Here is a 24,981-nt window from a genome sequence, read left to right as displayed (position 1 = left end):
AACTCACGTATAATTCCAATAATAAGGCCATTACATTTTTGTTCTATATTCATACCACTGTAGTGCTTTGAAAATATTAATAAGTACGATTTTTATAAAGTGCTTGGAGTTTCTTGGATCAAAGATAGAATATAGCTGTCATTGTAAAGTTCCTTAGATTAGAAAGTTGTTTGTAGCTCTGAAAATAAGGAAACAAGTTCCCATTATTCAGTCGCTATTACCCATTATAAGTAACAGTCTATGTAGAAGAGTTGAGAGTTGAATATTTGACCAGTATGGGAAGATTAGTAAATGACAAATCCAACTCCTAAATCTGTTCAGGATTTCTTATGGTGCTGTGTCTTAACTGAGATTAACATAGGCAGAAATTCAAAATGACGGATACTAAAATATTAGGGTGAAAAGTGACTGCTTGACATACTTAAAACTCTAAAGTGAAACCCACCCTGTGGAACAATTATCATTGACCCTGAACACAATCCAAAATAGAACCAATAGTTTATTTTCATCAAGTTAGCAAATTCTAAAAACTGGCTTATTCAAAGAAGTGTCTCAAGCAGGGAAAGTTTAAATAAGGAAGTGGGTGGGAGAAAGTGAGTCATACTTGTTAACAGTATCTGAAACGTTAAAGAAACAAGACACTGCAAAATGAATCTCTTTATATCTTGATATAGTGGTAGATTTTAGTGTCATTGTGCTTGAACCATGGTGTACAGAACAGAAGGGTGGAATCAAGAAACTCAAGACTCACACATCTGCCCTTGGACGGTTGGGATGATAGCACCAGCAAGTACTTATAAAACAGTAAGAGCTGTTCATATTTTAAGAGAAGTACTTAAATTGGTTATGCCTGTGGTTGTTGTATAGTTTTTGGTTTTTGCAATGTATTGTTATGTGTACATTTTCATAGGTGAGTCTCATTTAGTTTGGGAGAGACTTAACAGGGATTTTCTATTAAACTAGCAAAACATAGACTGGCATAGCTGCCTTTCTCCAAAGTGGGCATTTAAGCAGGGGATGGTACATGCCATATGTGGGAAGAAAAAGGAAATTTTCCCTGCAGAACTGCTGATCCAAACACCCTATTTCTTGTTCATCTAAAAAGGAATATTAAGATTTCATTTCTACGTGGTGACAATTAGTATGTGTTCTCCTTTGCTGCTTTCATGTTTACCTTTTGTTTTTTCAAAATTCAAAAATGTACATTAGTAACATATAGTAGGCCAGACAATTAACTAGGAATCAGGAAATCTTGATGCTACTTCTGGCTTGTTTACTAATTACCAGTGGGACCTTGGACAAGTCAATTAAATTCTTTGTGCCTTTAATTTCCTAAAATAAAAATTAAAGGATTTGAACTGACTATAATCTTAAGGTCCTTTTTGGTGACCATATGATAATAGGCTTTTGTTAAATGTAGGTATATTCCTCTGTTAGCATGGCCCTCCAGATAATTAGCTGCTTCTTAAACTATCAGTTGTGTTGAATTTTTAAGACATAATAGAATGTTTGAGTTTCACTGTGCTGACAACTGAAAAATTACTTTAATCCTTAACTCAATGTAGTGATTTACAACAGAATAATATTAAGTTTTGTTGTAACTAGTATTAAATTTAATGGACATTTCCTAAATGCCCACCAAAAGTGGGAGAATTAGGGGGTGGAATAGAATTGCAAAGACAGTTCAGGAGAATAGATACTTATTAAAGTATATCTTGAATAATCATTAATAACCGAGAATGACTTGAAAATAGTCTGAGCTTGTGTAACTGTTTCACTAATATCTGATATATTTTGATCAAGAATCTCTTTTTTAACCTCAATGGTGAATATAGAACACTGTTTTTACTATGTGAAAGATAAAGAATACCTACCTCATTGAAACTATGGGCTTTCCTATACTCTAATAAAGCTGCAGTTCTCCAACGTTTAAACTTTTTGCAGTATCAGTGATCTGGAATATAGCCAGACACCTCAAGGTAAGCATATATTTAGAAAAAAAACAAACAAACCTGAGAACCAAATGAAAAACTATTAGCATTCTGATGCCTTTAGCTCTCACCCACAGAGTATTAACAGTATCTTTAAACCAAGGTTACTCATGGATTACAGCATATTGAAAGACTAAAATCTGCTATAAGGGGATATGTTGCTATATAAAAAAAAAAAAATCAAACCCACTGCTGTCTAGTCGATTCCAACTCATAGCAGCCCTATAGGACAGAATAGAACTGCCCAATAGAGTTTCCAAGGAACACCTGGCGGATTTGAACTGCTGACCTCTTGGTTAGTAGCTGTAGTACTTAACCATTATGCCACCAGGGTTTCCATGTTATTATAGGAAAACACATTAAAAGCCATAAATTACAGGGAAGGAAGAGGCAAAGGAATAGTGTGTGTGTGTTCATGCATGCATGCAAGTATGCACTCTCTAAATGAATAATTTCTTTTATAAGGATCGGCACAAGCTGGTTCCCATGAGGCAGACGTTAAAGATGTCCGAGATGTCCAACTTTTCCAAATTGCTGTACTACTCCATCGTCTCTAACGTCAACTATTTCTCCTCAGCTCAGTACTCTCCCTTCCATTTTTGGGTTCTGTAATTCACTGCAGTGTCTCACAGAACTCACAAACTGTACCAAGGAAATGGCTCACACAGTTGTGGAGGCTGGCAAGTCCCAAATCCATGGGTCAGACGTAGGCTTCTCCTGACTCAAGTGGCCACAGAGCCAACAAACCATAACTGGCAGGCCAGATGACAGGCTGCTGGTTCACAAGGCTGAAAAAGCTGGTGAATCAGGTCAGATGACAGGCTGCTGGCCTATGGGGCCACAGAAGCTGGAGAATCCCAGAATTGGCAGGTCAGATGGCAGGCTGCTGGCTCAAGTCCCAAGAACCAAAGATTAGACAGTGACAAACCAGACACAGGATCCAGATGCAGAGAGCGAGAGCCCCGCCACAGCACCCACCTGTATACATTGGATGTAGACCACATCTCAGGGAAGGGCGTGACTTAAGTAAGGGTGAGATTTGAGTAACAGTTTTCTGTAAGTCTGTGACTCAAGATAACACCCCACACTAATCCTGCCTCTTTAACATATAGAAGTAAGGATTTATAACATAACCAGAAAAGAAAGATCAAACCCACTGCCACTGAGTTGATTTCAACTCATAACAATCCCACAGGGTTTCCAAGGCTGTAAATCTCTATGGAAGCAGACTGCCACATCTTTCTCTCATGGAGCCCTGGTGGTTTTGAACTGCTTACTTTTCGGTTAGCAGTCCACCACTTTAACCACTGTGCCACAGGGCTCCTTATAACACATAAAATGGAGGATAATTACATCGGATCACAAAAATGGAGGACAGCCACACAATACTGGGAATCATGGCCTAGCCAAGCCGACACACAACACCAACCACCATACCTCATTAGGGTTCCATACACCTTATTTACATGTTCCCACCCAGTCATTCTGTGGGAGTCACAAAGACTATGGGTAGAAGTGCCATATTAAGTAATTCATTACACCACACCCTCAAAAGCAGCATGGGGTAACAGTATTATAATTTTTGTTTGAAATGATGAGTTTGGTTTATCATGAATAAGTATGCTCTGTTTATGAGACCCATGTAAACAGGTCAGCACATTTTAGAATGAATTTCATTTAAATGGTTACTGAGATTTATAGATACCAATGGGTAAGCTTTAGTTGTTTAGAATTGCACTTATTAGAATGCTACATTCATTGATGATGCCACAGAAATGAAAATTTGTCATAATGGTTTTCATGAGCCTTAAAAGTTTTCATCCAGGATCTACATTAATGGGTTGTATTGGTAGATTTTTCTGAGATTTATTCAAAGCATTTCCTTCCTCTGTATTTCATGCAACAAACCAAATATAAGAATATATATATATTTTTTAAAGACTATATATATAGGAAACCCTGGTGCTGTAGTAGTTAAGACCTACAGCTGCTAACCAAAAGGTTGGGAGTTCGAATCCACTAGGCGCTCCTTGGAAACCCTATGGGGCAGTTCTACTCTGTCCTATAGGGTCGCTATGAGTAGAAATCGGCTGTACAGCAACAGGTTTTATATATATATATATGGAAATCCTGGTGGCATAGTGGTTAAGTGCTACAGCTGTGAACCAAAGGGTCAGCAGTTTGAATCCACCAGGCGCTCCTTGGAAACTATGGGGCAGTTCTACTCTGTCGTATAGGGTCGCTATGAGTCGGAATTGACTCGTTGACACAGGGTTTCATATATATATATATATATATATATATATATATATGAAATCTCTTATTAACAATAGAAACTGAAAGTAGTACATGTATCAAAACTTTAATAATAGCAGCTTTATCAAGAAAATAACAGACACAGACCTAAAAAGTTAATCCTTCATTTGATCCAAAATGAATGAAATTACATACAAAGAAGGTAGAAGATAGAGACATGGAAACATAATGCTTTTTAAAAGAAATTTAAATTGTTTATTTTCTGGTTATGTTTTTAACTACCATATTATTATATTTTTATATAAATCTTCAGGGTTTATAACTTTTTAATACACTGGGGTAAAAATTAAGAAGATAATCATCTACTGGTAAAAAGAATGACAGAGAATCAAATTCAGAAGTTGCAAATAGAAAACCAGTGCTATAAGCCAAGTTAACTCACTTTTCCTCTTTTCCATCCATTTTCACTCACTAAATTTGTTACTCTTAAAATTACTGATTAATTTTGTTGGATGCAAGATGAGGCATCAAGGTTTTTTAGGAGTTAAAACATAATGCTTAATCTGGTGATCCATTTTTTATAATGCTCAGCAAGTTCTTTTTTTGTAAAGCTTTGAATTTCCTTCTTTCACTTCTTAAAAAAAGAAAAAAAGAGGATAGCTCTTGAGTTCTTGTTAGATTTGAAGGCAAATAAGATACTTCTAAGCTGTTTCTTCTCATCCCAAACCAGCTCTACTTCCAAGAAGATGAAATATAGCACAAACAATGAAATTATCCAGATTGACTAATCAGTGTTTTGTTAGTGTTAGTATTACCATGAAAGCTACAACTAAAGTTGTTGTTTGGGGGAATTATACCCACCTCCGTTTTTATTGTGGTGAGGTAGATATAACAAAACATTTCAACCTAAAGTTGTAGGAGCTTTGAAACCATATGTAGGATAATGGAAAACTTGGCCCACTAACTGAACAATTTGTAAAAGTCTTGAGGGCAGTTTTTCTTTATTCACACATAGCTGAATGGTAAACTCAGAAATTTCTTTGTTTTGTGGCTGTCCAAGTGAAGGACCTACTCCGGTTGGTGTGTTTAAAAGGTATAAGAAAGAAAAATGGAAAAAAAAAAAGAACTTCATAGAGCCTGAAAAAACACCTATTGTTCAATTTAAAATTTTACTTTGCTAGGCTTACTCTCCTAGCTGCTAGAAATATAGAAATGAACAAGACAGGTCCTGCTCACAAAGACTCAGTCAGCTGAGAGGAGGGAGGCATAACTAAGTAACCATAATATGGTGCGATAAGTGCTTTGGAAACACAAATGAGGAAACAGTTGTGCCTGGAGAGTTGCTAGTTGAGGGTCAGGCTGACAGAAGGTGTGATAGTTGAGGTGAGCTTGAAAAATGAGGAGGAGGTTGTCGGATAGTGAAGGATAGATTGGGGTAGGTGTGAGGAGACAGGTAAGAGGGCACCAAGGCAGAGGGTAAGTGTGGGCAACAAGCAGAGGCAAGAGAGTGGATTCTGCATTTGGGGAAAGTAGAAAGGCCAGAAGGACGAGAGAAACAGATGTGTGAGTAGAGGGCTAGGCTTCAAACGAAACTAAGAAAGAATTGTAACGGGCTTATAGGTCTGCTAAGAAGCTGTTGTTGTTTTTCCTGAAGGCAATAGAGACTTTTGTTTTTTTAGATTTCAAAAAAATCTGACTAAAAATAATAATCTTCATAGAGTTCAGGAAAATGCAGGAAAGTATAAAGAATAAAAATTACCCATTATCCTACTACCCAAAGAGAACTGCTTTGATATTTAACATTCTGGCTTGCTTTTCTGTTCTGATTTAAAAAAAAAACATATTCGGTAGCATAATGTATAGTCATTCCGTATCCTGTTTTGTTGGGTTAAACATAGATATTTTCCTATGTTACTTCAAACTTTCCATAAGCCAAATACTAACTGGCCTCAAAGACACTTAATTAAAGTGTGGAAGTGACATGATTACACATCTGTGGGTTTAGAAAAATGAGTCAGATAAAAGGGAAAACAGATGGGGCAACAAGAATGGTTAGGAAGCAACTGCAGTAGTCCAGGTGTGAGATGATGCGGGCCTGGATGAGGCAGGGGGTTAGAGACCAGGAAGAGGGGTTTCTGAGGACACTGCAACTGCCTGGATATAGAGAATGAGTCATGTTCAGCTCCTCGCTTGGATGAGTTGACAGATGGTATACCATTTACTGAACTATAAGAATAGGGGAAACATATTTTGAGTGTAAAACTGTAAATTAGATTTCAGTGTACTGAACTGAGGGACTTCTGGGAATGCCAGGTGAAGATGCTGACTACCAAATGGAATATTCTGGTGGCATTATTGTTTACTCGTTAAGGATGAAGGCTTTTGAATTAAAAGACCTGAGTTCAAATCTCAGCTTCATCATTTACCAGCTGGGTGACCTTGGACATGCCACTTAACATAAATCTGTCCAAGCCTTGGTTTTCTAACATGTTAGTGAAACAACTGAGATGTGGAAGACAAGGAGGAGAATAATGATTTTGGGGATGAGGGAAGGGAGTGATTAATTGGATTAGCTTAGTACTACTGAATTTATGGCACCTGCAAGACATTCATTTGAAGATTTTAATTAAGCCAGTCGAAATATGAGTCTGGAGCTCAGAAAAGAGGATAAGAATGTAAGAGGATATACATATGGGTGTGATTAATGTTGCCAAAGTAGAATAATACGTAGGAGTAAGAAGAAGGCCAGGGAGTAAGCCTTAGAGAACACAAACACAGTGGGAGAGGGATCATAATGAATTATCAGAGAGAAAAGTGAAGAAGAGGGATCAGTGCCGTGAGAACCGCAGGCTTTGGCAGTGGGGGTGGGAGGAGGGAGCAAGGAGTATTAGTGAGCTTTATAGGGAAAAAAAAATGGATTATGAAACTAGGAGTTAACCTGGAGGCTTGGGTCTTAGTGGGACATTTTAGCTAACTAGCTCAGTGAACTTGGGTAGTCAAATTAAATTGAGTAAATTTATATTGCATATATGTGCAAGGTACTGCAGTGAATACAAAGAGGAAACTTATAACTGAGATGGAGAAATAAGCTAAATGAATGACCAGTACTTAACATATCATGAAGTGAAGGGGAAAGGAGAACTCAAAGATAAAGCCAAGATTTGGAGTCTGGACGAGAGAGTGAATTTACAACTGTTAGCACAGAGAAATCAGGGGGAGAGTCTGGAACCCACTGAATTAGGTACCAAGGGACCACAGTGCAGAGGTGGCTCACAGCCTTGATGCTTGGTGTGTCTATTTGGGAAGTGCCCCATAGAGGCCAATGGGATATCCTCAGGGGCGGAACTTGGAGCTTGAGGAGAGTGAAGAGGATTGAAATTAGCTACTGTGGAAACTTGTGGCCAAGACTGTCTGAGGGCCAGCTCAAAGGTAGTGGGACCAGTCAAGCTGTCTCCCCAGCATTGCTGATTGGCCTGGGATTCAGGAAATAGAAGACTGAAGTGTGAGTTACCCACCGTCCAGCAAGGCGGTAGTGCCAGTACAGCAAGGGAATAGAGGAGTCAGGAATGGGCTTCAAAGGATGTTGAAATGAGCTAGAATTGGGAAAGATCAGGTACTTGAAGGTCATGGTGTGCATAAAGATCCAGTTTAATAGCATATTTACGATTATTTTGTGAGATATGGAAAGGTAAAAAAACCAAACCCATTGCCGTCGAGTCGATTCCGACTCATAGTGACCCTAAAGGACAGAGTAGAACTGCCCCATAGAGTTTCCAAGGAGCACTTGGTGGATTCAAACTGCCAACCTTTTGGTTAGCAGCCATAGCTCTTAACCACTACACCACCAGGGTTTCCAATATGGGAAGGTAAGATTTTGAAAATAAAGCAGTTGTCCTATGTGACTTAAAAAAAAAAAAGAGAGAGGGGTTCAATTCACCATGACCAAGTGGTCAGGAACACAGACTCTAGAGCCAGACTTTCTAGGTTCAAATCCCAACTAAGCTACTTACTAGCTCTGTGACCTTGATGAGGTCACTTAAACTTCTCTGTGCCTTAGTTTCCTCATATATAAAATGGGGTTAATAGTACCTACCTTGTAACATTGTTACAAGGAATGAATCATTTAATATTTGTAGAGTGTTTAGAACAGTCTGTTGATCCATGATAAGAGTTATTAAGTATTTATCGAATATGCAACCCAGTTTTTTCATTTGTAAATTAAGATGAATAGAGTCATAACCTGAGATGCCCCTCCATAGATCAAAATTCATTATATCCTGTCTGGTGAATATCCTGAAACCTCTGTCTTGTTTCCATTTTAAACTGAGGTGCTCCCTTGTGGGGTGCACACATGTAAGTTTGCATTTAATGTTTTAAACTCCAAGGAATTTATCCAGGAATATTTATAAATAACCTAATTACTTTGGTGATCTACCTAGACTTGGGATAGATTAATTCAGTTATTGAATGTGAGTGTGCACACAGATACGAATTTATTAAATTCTCTTGGTGCTTATTCTTTAATTTTGCAAAACACAAAGGAGTTTAGTCTAATCTATACTAAGTTGAGTTTAAGAGACCAGAGTTCTCTCTTTCCTACCACTTACTTCCTGTCTGATACTGTGCAAGCAACTTAACTTTTTTTCTCAGTACAAGCTCTATTTCTCCTTCCTCAAAATGATGAAATTTAAACCTTCAGATTAAAAGCTCTCACTTACTTATTCTTCCACCTCTTTTCATGTTCTGAATTGGATAATAGTGTAGAGGACATAAATTTGGAACCATATTGGTGCTGGGTCCCAAGTAGTAAGCTTGGACTTTCAAAGCTTCTTGAAGGATAACGCTGAAGTAACAGACTGTTCGTGCTTGTGAAACTGTATTATGAAGCGCTGGAAAAGGAGTAACATCTGTGTATCAAAAGTGGATGTTCTTTTTTTTTTTTATTTGAACCTGATGATAAATTTCCCACTGTTTACAAATATTCTTTGAGACCACATGACCTTCTTTCTGGCGTTAATACATGATCTTATTTGAACATGAAATCTGTGTTTTATTCTCCTACCTTCTGGTTTTTTTTTTTTTTTAATTTTTATTGTGCTTTAAGTGAAAGTTTATAAATCAAGTCAGCCTCTCACACAAAAACTTATATACACCTTGCTAAAAAAAAATATACACCTTGCTACATACTCCCAATTGCTCTCCCCCTAATGAGACAGCCTGTTTCCTCCCTCCACTCTCTCTTTTCGTGTCCATTTCACCAGCTGCTAACCCCCTCTGCCCTCTCATCTCCCCTCCAGGAAGGAGATGCCAACATAGTCCTAAGTGTACACCTGATCCAAGAAGCTCACTCCTCACCAGCATCCCTCTCCAACCCACTGTCCAGTCCAATCCCTGTCTGAAGAGTTGGCTTTGGGAATGGTTCCTGTCTTGGGCTAACAGACGGTCTGGGGGCCATAACCTCTGGGGTCCTTCTAGCCTTTTTATGAGGATTTATGAGGATTTGAGGTCTGCATCCAACTGCTCTCCTGCTCTCTCAGGGGTTCTCTGTTGTGTTCCCTGTCAGGGCAGCCATCAGGTGTAACTGGGCACCATCTACTTCCTCTGGTCTCAGGCTGATGTAGTCTCTGGTTTATGTGGCCCTTTCTGTCTCTTGGGCTCATAATTACCTTGTGTCTTTGGTGTTCTTCATTCTCCTTTGATCCAGGTGGGTTGAGACCAATTGATGCATCTTAGACGGCCGCTTGCTAGCGTTTAAGACCCCAGATGCCTCTCTCCAAGGTGGGATGCAGAATGTTTTCTTAATAGATTTTACTATGCCAATTGACTTAGATGTCCCCTGAAACCATGGTCCCGAACCCCCGCCCCTGCTACACAGGCCTTCAAAACGTTCAGTTTGTTCCGGAAACTTCTTGGTTTTTGGTTTAGTCCAGTTGTGCTGACCTCGCCTGTATTGTGTGTTGTCTTTCCCGTCACCTAAAGTAGTTCTTATCTACTGTCTAGTGAATAGCCCTCTCCTATCCTCCCTCCCTCTCCACCTTCTGGTTTTCTTGTTCCCCAAATCCAGAGGGACTTCTTACATAAGAGACAGTAGTAGAGCAAGAATTTTGTTTTCTCAGACCTGGCTATCTGGGTTTGTACCCTAGCTCAGTCGCTTGCTAGCTGTATGACTTTGGGCAAGTTACTTAGCTTCACTAAGCCACAGCTTCCTTGTTTAATAATACTGCCTTCTTCACAGGAGTATTATGAGGATGACATGAGTTAATATATATGTGAAGCATATGGAATAGTACCTAGTGCATAATAACTAACCAGTAGATAGTGTTGGTTGCCATTGTGCCCAGTTAGGATAGCTTCATTTATTTCCCTGCTCCTTAGTATAGTGAGAAAAAACCTGGGGAATTCTGGAATATTGCAGAAGGAAAGAGACCAATACAAGTTAGAGATGCTAAAATGCTTTTGAAATGACAGGCCAATTATATGACAGACAAATATCACTGTGGCCTAATTTTCAATGATCATTTGGAGTCATATTGAAGATTTTATTATTGGAAAATGCATATAAAATGACATATCAACATTTTGATGCATCTTGTGAATCGTGGTACAAAATCAATGTTTATTCCCTAAGTTCACTCCTGTTATAAGAGAATGAATTTCAGAGAACACAGAGGTGTACGTACCTATACAAAGTTACATCTTGGAAGATTTGGGTAGAAACTCCTTGGGACCAAGAAACATTCTGGTACCATGAATGCCTGAGTGGACAGTTAATTATATTGTTTTAAAAATACCCCCTAATAAATATGTGAAAAAAACAGCAGGTACTTTTAGTCATTTTGAGTAAATGCTTTTAGGAAAAAAAAAACTCTTCCTGCTTAAAATGCAATCACATATGAGAACATATATTGAAGAGCTATAAAGCATAATATAAATACCTGATTAATTTTATAATAACTGAAGATTTTGCCCTTAAGCATCTCTCAGGAAACTAGAGTTGCTCATTAGCATTTATGAAATTCTTCCGCAAAGTCTCTTCTCCTCTGCTGAATAGTTTTGAGGCATGTGACAAGGCATGTGACACTAAGATTTTAAAGAATGAATTGCTGGCTCCACAAAGCATTTTCTGCCCATCTAGTTAATGAACTCTGAGCTGCAGTGGGAGCTTTTTGTCCGGCCTCCTGCCATATGGAAGAGTCATGCCAAAAAGCCTGGGAAGAGCTGAGGGAGCTGGTGACATCTGCAAATGAGGAGGCAGAGCTGTCACACAGCAGTATGTTCATGAGCTAGTGGGTGCAATGAATAACAGTCAGGGCCAACCTAACCCTAGAAGTAAAGAAACAGATCTCTGTACAGGGCTATTGGAGGTTTGAGGCACACAGGAATAACCGAGGAAGTGCACTCAGCAGAAAGAGGACAGTAAATTGTATAATCCATTATTGTAAAAAGAGTCTATCTTAGTTTTTCAATTCTCATAGTGGAATTATTCTCTAATATATTTCCCTTTTAAGGCAATACCTTAGGACTCAGCCTCAATATGTCATATATATTTATGGTATATATTTGCAGGCTTAAAAAGGTCACTCCTTCATTTAAAGCAGGATATCAAGTGCTCTTTAAATAGCACATTTATATAATTATTTTGAAAAGTCAAGCCTGTTTATTAAACTCCAGTAGCAGAAAATAAACTTGTCTATGTAAATCAATATGTAACCATTACTGCTTTCCAAAGGATCACAAGAATAAATGACTTCTTAGTAAAGTGCTAGACACAAAGCAGGGGTTCTACAGTTTTGAAGTGGCAAATATTAGGAAACATCTTTTTTTTTTTTTTTAGTTAGGCTGTAGCCCCAATGTATCCCAAATTTTAAAACTACTTTGTAAATTATTTTAACTTAATTCTAATATAGTAACAGAGCCCCATGCAAACCTAGTTCTAATATAGTAACAGAGTCCCGTGCATGAAATAAAGCATTTATTTCTCCTTAAATGTAGCTCATAGATGATTTTTAGTAACTTTTAAAGTTGGGAGCCATTATTACATCAAAATGAATAAATTTTATACACCTGGTAATTACTGCTAAATTGATGAAAAGTCTGCTTTAAATTTTGTAAGCAGATAATTTGTACTTTGTCAGTTCACTTAGTTATAAGCACATATCACAGTCCTGGCTTTTACTGCAAAGAAGAGTAAGAATGAGAGTGAAACTATTTACTCAGTAGCTGTGTAAAAGCATGTATTCTGCTAATGATTTGAATCTGAATTCAGTTACCTTCTAACTGTATGGTCTTGGACAAGTTACCTAGTCTCTCTGAGCCTTGGGATTTTGTTATGTTGTGTGTATTTTGTCAGAAGAATAGGGATGATAAAAGTACCCATTTAGTAAAGTTGTTATAAGGATTAGTCAATTTATGTAAAATATTTGTAACTGGTGCACAATAAGCAATCAGTGAACAAGTGTTAGCTGTTCTTATTATGCTAGTAGTAGTAGTAGTCATCTACAGCAAAGCTGCATGTGTTCATGATTTCCTCATATCTACTACAAAATCTACAGTAAGTTTTCTCTAAAACTGTATATAACTGAGTGATTAAACCTTTGTATGTAAGCAAGCTTACCTTTGCTCATCTTGTGTTAGCTTTGGCTAGGTCAGGGACCTAATGTGCAAAAAGACCATCTGTGTGGAAGAACATAGCTTTTGCTAAGAACTTCTGGCATCCCTCTTGGATTTTGCAAGATGTGACCAGGATATCCACAATTTGCCAAGTTCAGCTAAAACATACTTTGCAGTCAGCAAAAGATTATTTCTTATAAGCTTCATCTTTAGATCCTGGCATATTGTGGAAGACCTCAGGGGTGACTTCATTGCATAGCAATAACTGTCTGTGTAACCTATTGATTAACAAATTCTCTGACTCATTAAAGGCATATTATCATCATGGCACAAGTTCTGCTGGTTTATTTTCTTAAAAGGTATTTGTCAGAACTAGAATCAGAACATGTAAAAGAGCACTAGTGAGCTAAAAAGATACATCAACACTGTTAGAATAAAACTAAGGGCTTAGAAGGAACAAACTAATGATACTGATAACAACATGGATGAATCTCAAGTACATTTGGCTAAGTGAAATAAGTCAAAATCAAAAGGCACATACTGGCGGGGCCAAGATGGCGGACTAGGTAGACTCTACCTCGGATCCCTCTTGCAGCAAAGACTCGGAAAAACAAGTGAATCGATCACATACATAACAATCTTTGAACCCTGAACAACAAACACAGATTTAGAGACGGAGAACGAACAAATACGGGGAAGCAGCGATTGTTTTCAGAGCCTGGAGCCAGCGTACCAGTCAGGTAACCTTCGGCACCTGATTTGGGGCAGAGCCCAGAGGAGCAGACGGCACAAACAAGGGGCCCAGCCCGAGCCCCCGAACTCACTCCAGGAGGGGGCCCAGCCGGTTTGTGCGGGCAACGTGGCGACGCAGCCGGTGGGAGAAGTCCCCAGGAGGCCGTGACTAATTTGGAGCAGGGAGAGCAGTGTCCCAGCCAGGGAACCGTCCAGCCGGGATTTTGGCTGGGCGCAGGTACGGCATAAGCACAGAGAGCTGCTCCACCCCCCTGAACTAACCCCGGGTGGGGGCCCAGCCAGTTCACGCGGGCGGCGTGGCGACGCAGCCAGTGGGAGAAGTCCCCGGGAGGCAGCAGCTGGTCTTGGAGCGGGGAGAGCAGTGTCCCAGCCGGGACACGCGGTCACGGCACAAGCACGGGAAGCTGCTCCACTCACCTGAACTAACCCCAGGAGGGGGCCCAGCCGGTTCGCAGAGGCGGCACGGCAACACGGCTGGCGGGACGAGAAGTCCCTGTGAGGCAGCGACTGATTTTGGAGTCGAGAGTGCACCGTCCCAGCAGGGGAACCTTAACGTTGGGCATGGGGCTGGCAGCGGAGGATCTGACCGTGACTCCAGCAGGCCAGACCCCCCGGGGGCAATCTCCACACAGCCAGCACACATAGGCGACACGCCCCGCTGGAATCTCAGATATAATAGTCATTCCAAGCAAGACAAGCAACTCTGGCTATATTCTGAGGTGCTACTCTCCTATCTCTCTGATCCCTCCCCCACCCTCCCCAGGCGGCTTCATTAACATCCGAATAGCCTGAGCCAGAGGAAGAACTCTGATAGGGATCTGACTGCATTTTTTTTTTAGCGGATTTTCTGGAAAAACTAGTTTCCCAGTGGTGGCTCGGAGACAGCAGTCCATATCAAACCACATAAAGAAGCAGACCATGACAGCTTCTCCAAGCCCCCAAACAAAAGAATCAAAATCTTTCCCAAATGAAGATACAATCCTGGAATTATCAGATACAGAATATAAAAAACTAATTTACAGAATGCTTCAAGACATCACAAACGAAATAAGGCAAACTGCAGAAAAAGCCAAGGAACACACCGATAAAACTGTTGAAGAACTCAAAAAGATTATTCAAGAACATAGTGGAAAAATTAATAAGTTGTGAGAATCCATAGAGAGACAGCATGTAGAAATCCAAAAGATTAACAATAAAATTACAGAATTAGACAACACAATAGGAAGTCAGAGGAGCAGACTCGAGCAATTAGAATGCAGACTGGGACATCTGGAGGACAAGGGAATCGACACCAACATAGCTGAAAAAAATCAGATAAAAGAATTTAAAAAAATGAAGAAACCCTAAGAGTCGTGTGGGACTCTATCAAGAAGGATAACTTGCAGGTGATTGGAGTCCCAGAACAGGGAAGGGGGGACAGAAAACACAGAGAAAATAGTTGAAGAACTCCTGACACAAAACTTCCCTAACATCATGAAAGACGAAAGGATATCTATCCAAGATGCTCATCGAACCCCATTTAAGACTGATCCAAAAAGAAAAACACCAAGACATATTATCATCAAACTCACCAAAACCAAAGATAAACAGAAAATTTTAAAAGCAGCCAGGGAGAAAAGAAAGGTTTCCTTCAAGGGAGAATCAATAAGAGTAAGTTCAGACTACTCAGCAGAAACCATGCAGGCAAGAAGGGATGGGACGACATATACAGAGCACTGAAGGAGAAAAACTGCCAGCCAAGGATCATATATCCAGCAAAACTCTCTCTGAAATATGAAGGCGAAATTAAGATATTTACAGATAAACACAAGTTTAGAGAATTTGCAAAAACCAAACCAAAGCTACAAGAAATACTAAAGGATATTGTTTGGTCAGAAAACCAATAATATCAGATACCAGCACAACACAAGGTCACAAAACAGAACGTCCTGATATCAACTCAAATAGGGAAATCACAAAAACAAACAAATTAAGATTAATTTAAAAAATAATAATAACAATACACATAACAGGGAATCATGGAAGTCAATAGGTAAAAGATCACAATAATCACAAAGAGGGACTAAATACAGGAGGCATTGAACTGCCATATGGAGAGTGATAAAAGGCGATATAGAATGATACAAGTTAGGTTTTTACTTAGAAAAATAGGGGTAAATAATAAGGTAACCACAAAAAGGTATAACAACTCCATAATTCAAGATAAAAGCCAAGAAAAACATAACGACTCAACTAACATAAAGTCAAACACTATGAAAATGAGGATCTCACAATTTACTAAGAAAAACGTCTCAGCACAAAAAAGTATGTGGAAAAATGAAATTGCCAACAACACACATGAAAAGGCAGCAAAATGACAGCACTAAAAACTTATTTATCTATAATTACGCTGAATGTAAATGGACTAAATGCACCAATAAAGAGACAGAGAGTCAAGGACCCCATAAAGAAACACGATCCATCTATATGCGGCCTACAAGAGACACACCTTAGACTTAGAGACACAAACAAACTAAAACTGAAAGGATGGAAAAAAATATATCAAGCAAACAATAAGCAAAAAAGAAGAGGAGTAGCAATATTAATTTCTGACAAAATAGACTTTAGACTTAAATCCACAACAAAGGATAAAGAAGGACACTATATAATGATAAAAGGGACAATTGATCAGGAAGACATAACCATATTAAATATTTATGCACCCAATGACAGGGCTGCAAGATACATAAATTTTAACAGAATTGAAAAGTGAGATAGATACCTCCACAATTATAGTAGGAGACTTCAACACACCACTTTTGGAGAAGGGCAGGACATCCAGTAAGAAGCTCAATAGAGACACGGAAGACCTACTTACAACAATCAACCAACTTGACCTCATTGACTTATACAGAACTCTCCACCCAACTGCTGCAAAGTATACTTTTTTTTCTAGTGCACATGGAACATTCTCTAGAATAGACCACATATTAGGTCATAAAACAAACCTTTGCAGAATCCAAAACATTGAAATATTACAAAGCATCTTCTCAGACCACAAGGCCGTAAAAGTGGAAATCAATAACAGAAAAACTAGGGAAAAGAAATCAAATACTTGGAAACTGAACAATACCCTCCTGAAAAAAGACTGGGTTATAGAAGACATCAAGGAGGGAATAAGGAAATTCTTAGAAAGCAATGAGAATGAAAATACTTCCTATCAAAACCTCTGGGACACAGCAAAAGCAGTGCTCAGAGGCCAATTTATATCGATAAATGCACACATACAAAAAGAAGAAAGAGCCAAAATCAGAGAACTGTCCCTACAACTTGAACAAATAGAAAGTGAGCAACAAAAGAATCCATCAGGCACCAGAAGAAAACAAATAATAAAAATTAGAGCTGAACTAAATGAATTAGGGAACAGAAAAAGAATCGAAAGAATTAACAAAGCCAAAAGCTGGTTCTTTGAAAAACTTAACAAAATTGATAAACCATTGGCTAGACTGACTGAAGAAATACAGGAAAGGAAACAAATAACCCGAATAAGAAACGAGAAGGACCACATCACAACAGAACCAAATGAAATTAAAAGAATCATTTCAGATTACTACGAAAAATTGTACTCTAACAAATTTGAAAACCTAGAAGAAATGGATGAATTCTTGGAAAAACACTACCTACCTAAACTAACACATTCAGAAGTAGAACAACTAAATAGACCCATAACAAAAAAAGAGATTGAAACGGTAATCAAAAAACTTCCAACCAAAAAAAGCCCTGGCCTGGACGGCTTCACTGCAGAGTTCTACCAAACTTTCAGAGAAGAGTTAACACCACTACTACTGAAGGTATTTCAAAGCATAGAAAAGGACGGAATACTACCCAACTCATTCTACGAAGCCACCATCTCCCTGATACCAAAACCAGGTAAAGACATTACAAAAAAAGAAAATTACAGACCTATATCCCTCATGAACATAGATGCAAAAATCCTCAACAAAATTCTAGCCAATAGAATCCAACAACACTTCAAAAAAATAATTCACCATGATCAAGTGGGATTTATACCAGGTATGCAAGGCTGGTTTAATATCAGAAAAACCATTAATGTAATCCATCACATAAATAAAACAAAAGATAAAAACCACATGATCTTATCAATTGATGCAGAAAAGGCGTTTGACAAAGTCCAACACCCATTTATGATAAAAACTCTTACCAAAATAGGAATTGAAGGAAAATTCCTCAACATAATAAAGGGCATCTATGCAAAGCCAACAGCCAATATCACTCTAAATGGAGAGAACCTGAAAGCATTTCCCTTGAGAATGGGAACCAGACAAGGATGCCCTTTATCACCGCTCTTATTCAACATCGTGCTGGAAGTCCTAGCCAGGGCAATTAAGCTAGACAAAGAAATAAAGGGTATCCGATTGGCAAGGAGGAAGTAAAGTTATCACTATTTGCAGATGACATGATCTTATACACAGAAAACCCTAAGGAATCCTCCAGAAAACTACTGAAACTAATAGAAGAGTTTGGCAGAGTCTCAGGTTATAAAATAAACATACAAAAATCACTTGGATTCCTCTACATCAACAAAAAGAACACCGAAGAGGAAATCACCAAATCAATACCATTCACAGTAGCCCCCAAGAAGATAAAATACTTAGGAATAAATCTTACCAAGGATGTAAAAGACCTATACAAAGAAAACTACAAAGCTCTACTACAAGAAATTCAAAAGGACATACTTAAGTGGAAAAACATACCTTGCTCATGGATAGGAAGACTTAACATAGTAAAAATGTCTATTCTACCAAAAGCCATCTATACATATAACGCACTTCCGATCCAAATTCCAATGTCATATTTTAAGGGGATAGAGAAACAAATCACCAATTTCATATGGAAGGGAAAGAAGCCCTGGATAAGCAAAGCATTACTGAAAAAGAAGAAGAAAGTGGGAGGCCTCACTCTACCTGATTTCAGAAGCTATTATACAGCCACAGTAGTCAAAACAGCCTGGTACTGGTACAACAACAGGCACATAGACCAATGGAACCGAATTGAGAACCCAGATATAAATCCATCCACGTATGAGCAGCTGATATTTGACAAAGGACCAGTGTCAGTTAATTGGGGAAAAGATATCAGGTGGACACTTGAGATTGTGTTGGCAACTCTTGTCTGGAGGGGGATGGGAGGATAGAGAGAGAGGGAAGCTGGCAAAATTGTCAGGAAAGGAGAGACTGAAAGGGCTGACTCAATGGGGGAGAGCAAGTGGGAGTACGGAGTAAGATGTATGTAAACTTATATGTGACAGACTGGATTTGTAAACGTTCACTTGAAGCTTAATAAAAAAAAAAAAAAGGCACATACTGTATGATTCCATGTACGTGACATTCTGGAAAAGGCAAAATTATGGAGCAGAAGATGGATCAGTGATTACCACAAGTTGGTAGTGAGATTGGGATGAGGTTGGCTTCAAAGAGGCACAAGGAAGGTCTGTGGGCGTGATGGACATGTTCTATATCTTGATTATGGTGGTAATTATGCAATTGTGAGCATTTGTCAAAACTCTTAGAACTATACACCAAAAGGGTGAATTTAACTGTTTGTAAACTATACCTCAATAAATCAGCCTTAAAAAAAAAAAAAAAAACAAATGAACCAACCAAAAAACTAAGTGCTTGTAGTGTTGTTGGAAGGCAGTATTGAGTATAAAGAATAGCATATCACTATTATCTTCCACTGAAATGTTAATAGAGTCCTTAAGTATTTTTTATGGGTTTGTGTTCATTTGTTACAGGTTTGATAATCACATTTTTATTTCACTAAGTACTTTTACCTCTTTCTTCTCTATAAGTAGTAATTTTTTAATCTAAAAATAATTTTTGAAAATTTCCATTTCATGCTGTATATGCTTCATAGAATTTTAAGTTCTCTTTTTTTTTTATCTCAGCCTAACTTAAACAATAAGGAATTTTATTGACTCTCTACAGTCTCAGCTTCACTCTGTGGTTGTGGGATGGCCACATACAGCACTCAAGCCTACATGTACCCTCGTCCACATGGAACATCAGAGAGCTCTTTTCCCGTGACTCTCCTAAAGAGTAGAGGGCCTCCTTTTGCAGAAACCCCAGTGTATATTCCTTCATGTCCCATTGGCTCCTGTTGGGTCGCTGTCTTTCCTGACCCAGTCGCTGTGGCAAGGGAAATGGTTACTCTGATACTCATACCATTCAGAGCCCCCTTTTTGAAATGGAGATGAGGTCAGTTCCCCCAGAGGAAATGCCTGTATTTGGGTGGCATAGATAAACACCAGCCAAATCTGGAGACTGTTAAGAAAGGGGAGAAAAGATGCCAGGTAATCAACCAGCAATGCCAGTACTTTACCCTGAGTTTATTAGCTGAACCAAAACTGACTAGTTGTGGAATTTGATGACTACATGCTCTTATTCCAGTATTGCTGAAACCACAAATTATTTAAACATTATTATATTACTTTACATAAAGATTTTATATAACTCATTCCAGTGCTGCCGTTAGAAGCAAAATGGTAGCTTTCCATGTTAAAACAGATACTGCCTGTGTGCCTCGTGTGTGTGGAACACAGTGAAGCATTCATGCAGCTCAATAGCATTTTATTCACAGTTTATTTGTAGCATTTACACAAATTCTATGCTGGTTGAAAATACACTTTGTGTCTACTTTGTTACTGGAGTTGTTTTTTTTTTTACTAAACCCTTATTGCTTCATATTCTCTTAGAGTGAAAAGAGTTTATTTCATCAGTCACTAGAAAGAAATTTCTCAATAAAAAAATTTAGATATGAACTATAAAATGCTTCTTAATAGAAACAAGCAAGGCCAAGGGCTTTGAAGAAGGCTACTTGGAAAAGGAATGGACGTTCAAAAAAATTTAAGTCTTAGATACCCAGAGAGATACAGACAGCATATGTCAGGCAGGAAGGATGGAAAGAAGAAAGGTTTGGGGATGGCCAGGGACATGTTTGAATAATGGTGGACGGAGCAGTTTGGAGGAAAGGTGCCTTTAAAGATAACAAGAGAGTAGATTGAGAATGTGGGTAGAGACAAGGTTAGAACAACTCTGAATGCTACGCAGAGTCTGGACTTCATCCTGTCAGTGTGAGGGGAGCTATTGAAGGTTTTTTTGTTTGTTTCTAGAAGTACAATAATCTGTGCAAAGCAGAGTTTTAAAAAGATTCTTCATGCAGCAATATGTAAGATGGGTTACAGCCAGAAAATTTTGGCATCAGGGAGATCAGTTGGTAACTATTGATTGACCCAGGCTTGAGATGATTTAAGAAAACAGGGTGGCAGTGATAAGAACTTAAAGGATGAATACTGAAGACATAATATAATGTGTAGGACTTGGTAGCTGGCAGAATTTTGAATAAAATGGATTCAAGATTCCAAAGCAAATAACTAGAAAGGGATGGAACCTTTACCAGAATAGGAAAGTAAGAGGGGGGAGAGAGGTCGAGGTTTTGCGGAAGAGTTTGGTCTTATGTTGATAGTGTGTCAAGATGGTAATAACTGTCCAGTAATAGTTAGGCAGGTGAGACTGTGACTCACTGAGTCATGCATTCAGCAATATTTTATTGAATGTCAATGTTATACTGAGGCATTGTAGCAGATACAGGAGATTGAATACTTAACAAGGGAAAACGGTTCTATCCTCATGGAACTACAAGGTTATAAAATCATACTTAAGAAAGATATAAATAAATATGGAGGAAATAATAAAATGGGATTTAATTCAAAACAATATGAGTAGAGGTATAGCTGAAACAAGATTAGCAATGGGTTTGATAGTTGTTGATCTCATTGATGGGCACTGGGGGTTCATTTTACTGTTTCTCTACTTTTATATATGATTGGAACTTTCTATAATAAAATGTTCTAAAATGGAGGAGTCATGGCATAGAGCTAATAATAAGATGAGATGTTCCAGATGGAGATAAAATCAAGTCTGAAGAGTAGGCTGAGATAGATGGGGAAAAGCAAGGAAATACAGTGTTCAGGAACTTAAAAAAAAATTTTTTTTTTAAGGGTTTCAAGGAAAAGGTGGATAATATTGTTAACTGCAAAGAAGAAGTTGGAGATTCCTCATCTCTAATTTTTTTTTTTTTTTTCGTTTCGTTTCTGGTTGGAAGTTCTTTGATGGCTGAGAGGAATTGGTTACCCAAGAAACTTCAGAAACTGTTTTGATCAAACTATTTGAAGAGATGTTTATTACTTAAGAAATATTGTTCAGCTTTCTTTCCTAATATGTGAATATCTGTTCTGTTTTTAGGAGACTAATGAGCAAAAACTTCACAAAATAGCAAATGAACTTTTACTTACAGAAAGAGCTTATGTCAACCGACTTGACCTGTTAGATCAGGTAATATTTTTCTCTTTCAGAATTACTTTATTTTTTGGTATTGTACATCATTTTAACTTAGTAATTCAAGTGTTTTAGAAACTGCAAGAAGGGCCTGACTCTTCTGTCCACTGTAAGCTACTTCCTCAAGGAAATCTCTGGCACTTTCAGCTTCAACAGTGTATTCACTAGGTGTAAAGATTTTTAATTCATAAAGAGCAGAGATTCCTCTCGGTATCAGTCACAAAATGCCTTCTAATCTGTGTCCCTCAGCATTAAACACTAGTCTATTTCTTGACCCTTTATTGTAATCTTAGGGGCCATGTTACCATTATAACCTAAAAAAGAGTTTGGTGACTCTGACATTAACATGAATATATCACTGATTCTTTAGTCTCTTTTGCTATTACAGACTAGAAGGGATTTTACAAGTTTACTTGTTCAATCTTATATGAAGCTTTTAATATTTAGTGCCTAGTGTAAAGTGCCCAGTCCTATTTGTTGAATGTTGTGCTTTCATCATGGTGGAGCCTCAACTATCATTTCAAATATACATTTGGAAACTTTTGAAATGTATCATAAGAGTAGCAATTGAAAACTAAGTAATTTTAATCATATGTAAGTGATAAGTATAAGAGCAGGATGATTGGTAGATTGCCTGCTAACACAAAGTCCTTTTACTAGAAGAGAAAGCTGCGAAGTGTGAGTGTTAGCTGTAAAAAGAATTGTCCCTCTTCTGCCACCGGAACATTGGAGCTTCATGTGAACAGGTGGTCCTTCAATCATTTATTGCTAGAGTGAACTACATCTCTGCTAGAGAAAGCCTTGAAGGGCTGGTTTAATATTAGTATTCTTTGAAATAATAAGTTTGTGACTCAAAGAATCACTTTTTAAAGAATATCACATGTCAGTCAATTCATGTGGAGTTTGCATCTTTGAAACAATTTTTCTTCTCATGGAGATTACAGATCTGAAACTTTTCTGTTTGCCCTTTGTGGAGATGAGTCTTCTCCTCTTAACAAGTTGGGTTTTGTTTTGTTTTGCCTTTTTTTGTTGTTTTTGATTTTTCAGCTGGTCAGCTACTGTTACAGACCTTTTAGAACTTTAGAGTCTTAATTGCTACAGTATCCTATCTATTAATGTCTCTAAGGACATAATTTTGTGTTCTTTTTGACTCCCAAGAAAATGCAGTGGAGGTGAATTTAGAAAATTAACAACCATCTGGACATTTTGAAAGAACAGACCTCCTTCTGTCTACATTTAACAGAATGGCAATTAAGAGGTATAGTAGCCCTAGTGGAGGATAGCTAGGACTGCATTTTTTTTTTTTTTTAATTATGTTTAAGGTACCTGCTACTATGTACAGGAGATTTTTTTTTTTTTTTTTGGCCTCATATCAGTATTTTAAATTATCATGCATTATTATTTCCTAAAAAGCAAGTAAACATCTGAAAACTAATTTTTTTCATTCATTGACCAGATATTTATTAAACATCTTCTCTATTTTGGGAATTAAATATCTCAGCCTCCACCAGCCTGAGCCCAAAAGAACTAGATGCTACCCCAGCCACCACCATTAACTGCTCTGACAGGGATCGTAATAGAAAGCCCTAGACAGAGCAGGAGAAAAATGTAGAAAAAAAATTCAAATGCACAAAAAAAAAAAAAAAAAGACTTACTGGTGTGACATAGACTGGAGGAACCCCCAAGACTATGGCCCCCCAAGACACCCTGCTAACTCAGAACTGAGGCCACTCCTGAACTTCACCTTTTAGCCAAAGATTAGACAGGCCTATAAAACAAATAGCATGTGAGGAACGTGCTTCTTTGTTCAATCAAGTGCAGGAGACCAAATGGGCAACACACGCCCAAAAGCAAACACTAGAAGGCAGGAAGTGACATGAAAACTGGACAAATGGACATGAGGAACCTGGGGTGGAAAAGGGAAGGGAGAGAGTGCTGACACAATGTGGAGATTGCAACCAATGTTATAAAACAACTTGTATATAAAACTTTTAATGAGAAAATAATTTGCACTGTAAACCTTCACCTAAAGCACACACACAAAATCATAGTAGCCCCTTCCCTCAAGGAGCTTACACATTCCTAATAGGAAAAATAAATTTGTGTCAATAAGCTATAATTAAAGGCAACAGGAGTCATTCAAAGTACCAAAAAAAAAAAAAACCAGTTCCTGTTGAGCTGATTCCAAATCAGGGAGACCCTGTGTGTGTCAAAGTCGAACTGTGCACCATACGTTTTTCAGTGGCTGATTTTGTAGAAGTAAATCACCACGCGTTTCTTCTAAGGTGCCTCTTGGTGGACTTGAACTGCTAACAATTTGGTTAACAGCTGAGCACACTAGCTGTTTGCACCACCCAGGGTGCTTTCAAAGCACTAAAGAGAAGTGGAAAATACCACAATTATTGTCTATATAAAGTGTTTTCACAGCTCTTAATGCTATGCTATGGATAAAAAAATGGATAGGAAGGGCAAATCCTATTAACCTTAATTAAAACTTTTGCTACAAAAAAAGATAAATCGTTGCCTTAACATCCCACAGATGGGGCAAAGTCTAGATTAGAATCAAGGTCTCCTAATTCTTATTCTTGGTTCTTGCTTCTAAATCAAATCATGTACTCCTACATTCCAAATAATGGTTGATTTCTTAATCCATAAACTTTCCCGTTTATTGAACAAAAAGTTTCTCAGAGCCCACTGTGTGCTTAGCAGTGATAGGTGGTTAACCTGTAAATTTGACATCATGTTTCCTATTCTCTTATGCAGGTATTTTATTGCAAACTATTGGAAGAAGCAAACCGAGGCTCATTTCCAGCAGAGATGGTGAATAAAATCTTTTCTAATATTTCATCAATAAATGCCTTCCATAGTAAATTCCTATTGCCAGAGCTGGAGAAACGAATGCAAGAATGGTAAGAGGAGTGGATAGCAAATGATATTGAAAGGCAGCCATGTAAGATGCTGTGTTTCTCAGGTTT

The 24,981-nt window shown here is 38.1% G+C and overlaps 1 protein-coding gene across 11 annotated transcripts in view; it reads left to right on the top strand.

Moving 5' to 3' along the window:
* Positions 1–24,981, top strand: part of FGD4 (FYVE, RhoGEF and PH domain containing 4) — a 158,564-nt gene that overhangs the window by 91,429 nt on the left and 42,154 nt on the right. For 7 of the 11 annotated variants that reach the window (XM_023555245.2, XM_023555255.2, XM_010595746.3 and 4 more), the window contains 2 exons: positions 21,914–22,003; positions 24,770–24,915. In XM_023555245.2, the coding sequence (XP_023411013.1) occupies positions 21,914–22,003; positions 24,770–24,915 (236 nt within the window). Of the gene's footprint in view, positions 1–674; positions 805–21,913; positions 22,004–22,042; positions 22,753–24,769; positions 24,916–24,981 lie in introns of those variants that run through there. The other 4 variants (XM_023555260.2, XM_064284408.1, XM_064284407.1 and 1 more) reach the window with 4 other exon arrangements.

The sequence above is a fragment of the Loxodonta africana genome, chromosome 4, assembly GCF_030014295.1.
Source record: "Loxodonta africana isolate mLoxAfr1 chromosome 4, mLoxAfr1.hap2, whole genome shotgun sequence".
In the NCBI taxonomy this organism is placed as follows: domain Eukaryota; kingdom Metazoa; phylum Chordata; class Mammalia; order Proboscidea; family Elephantidae; genus Loxodonta; species Loxodonta africana.
The sequence above is the reverse complement of the archived record's forward strand: the minus strand, read 5'-3'. Positions and strand labels throughout refer to the sequence as shown.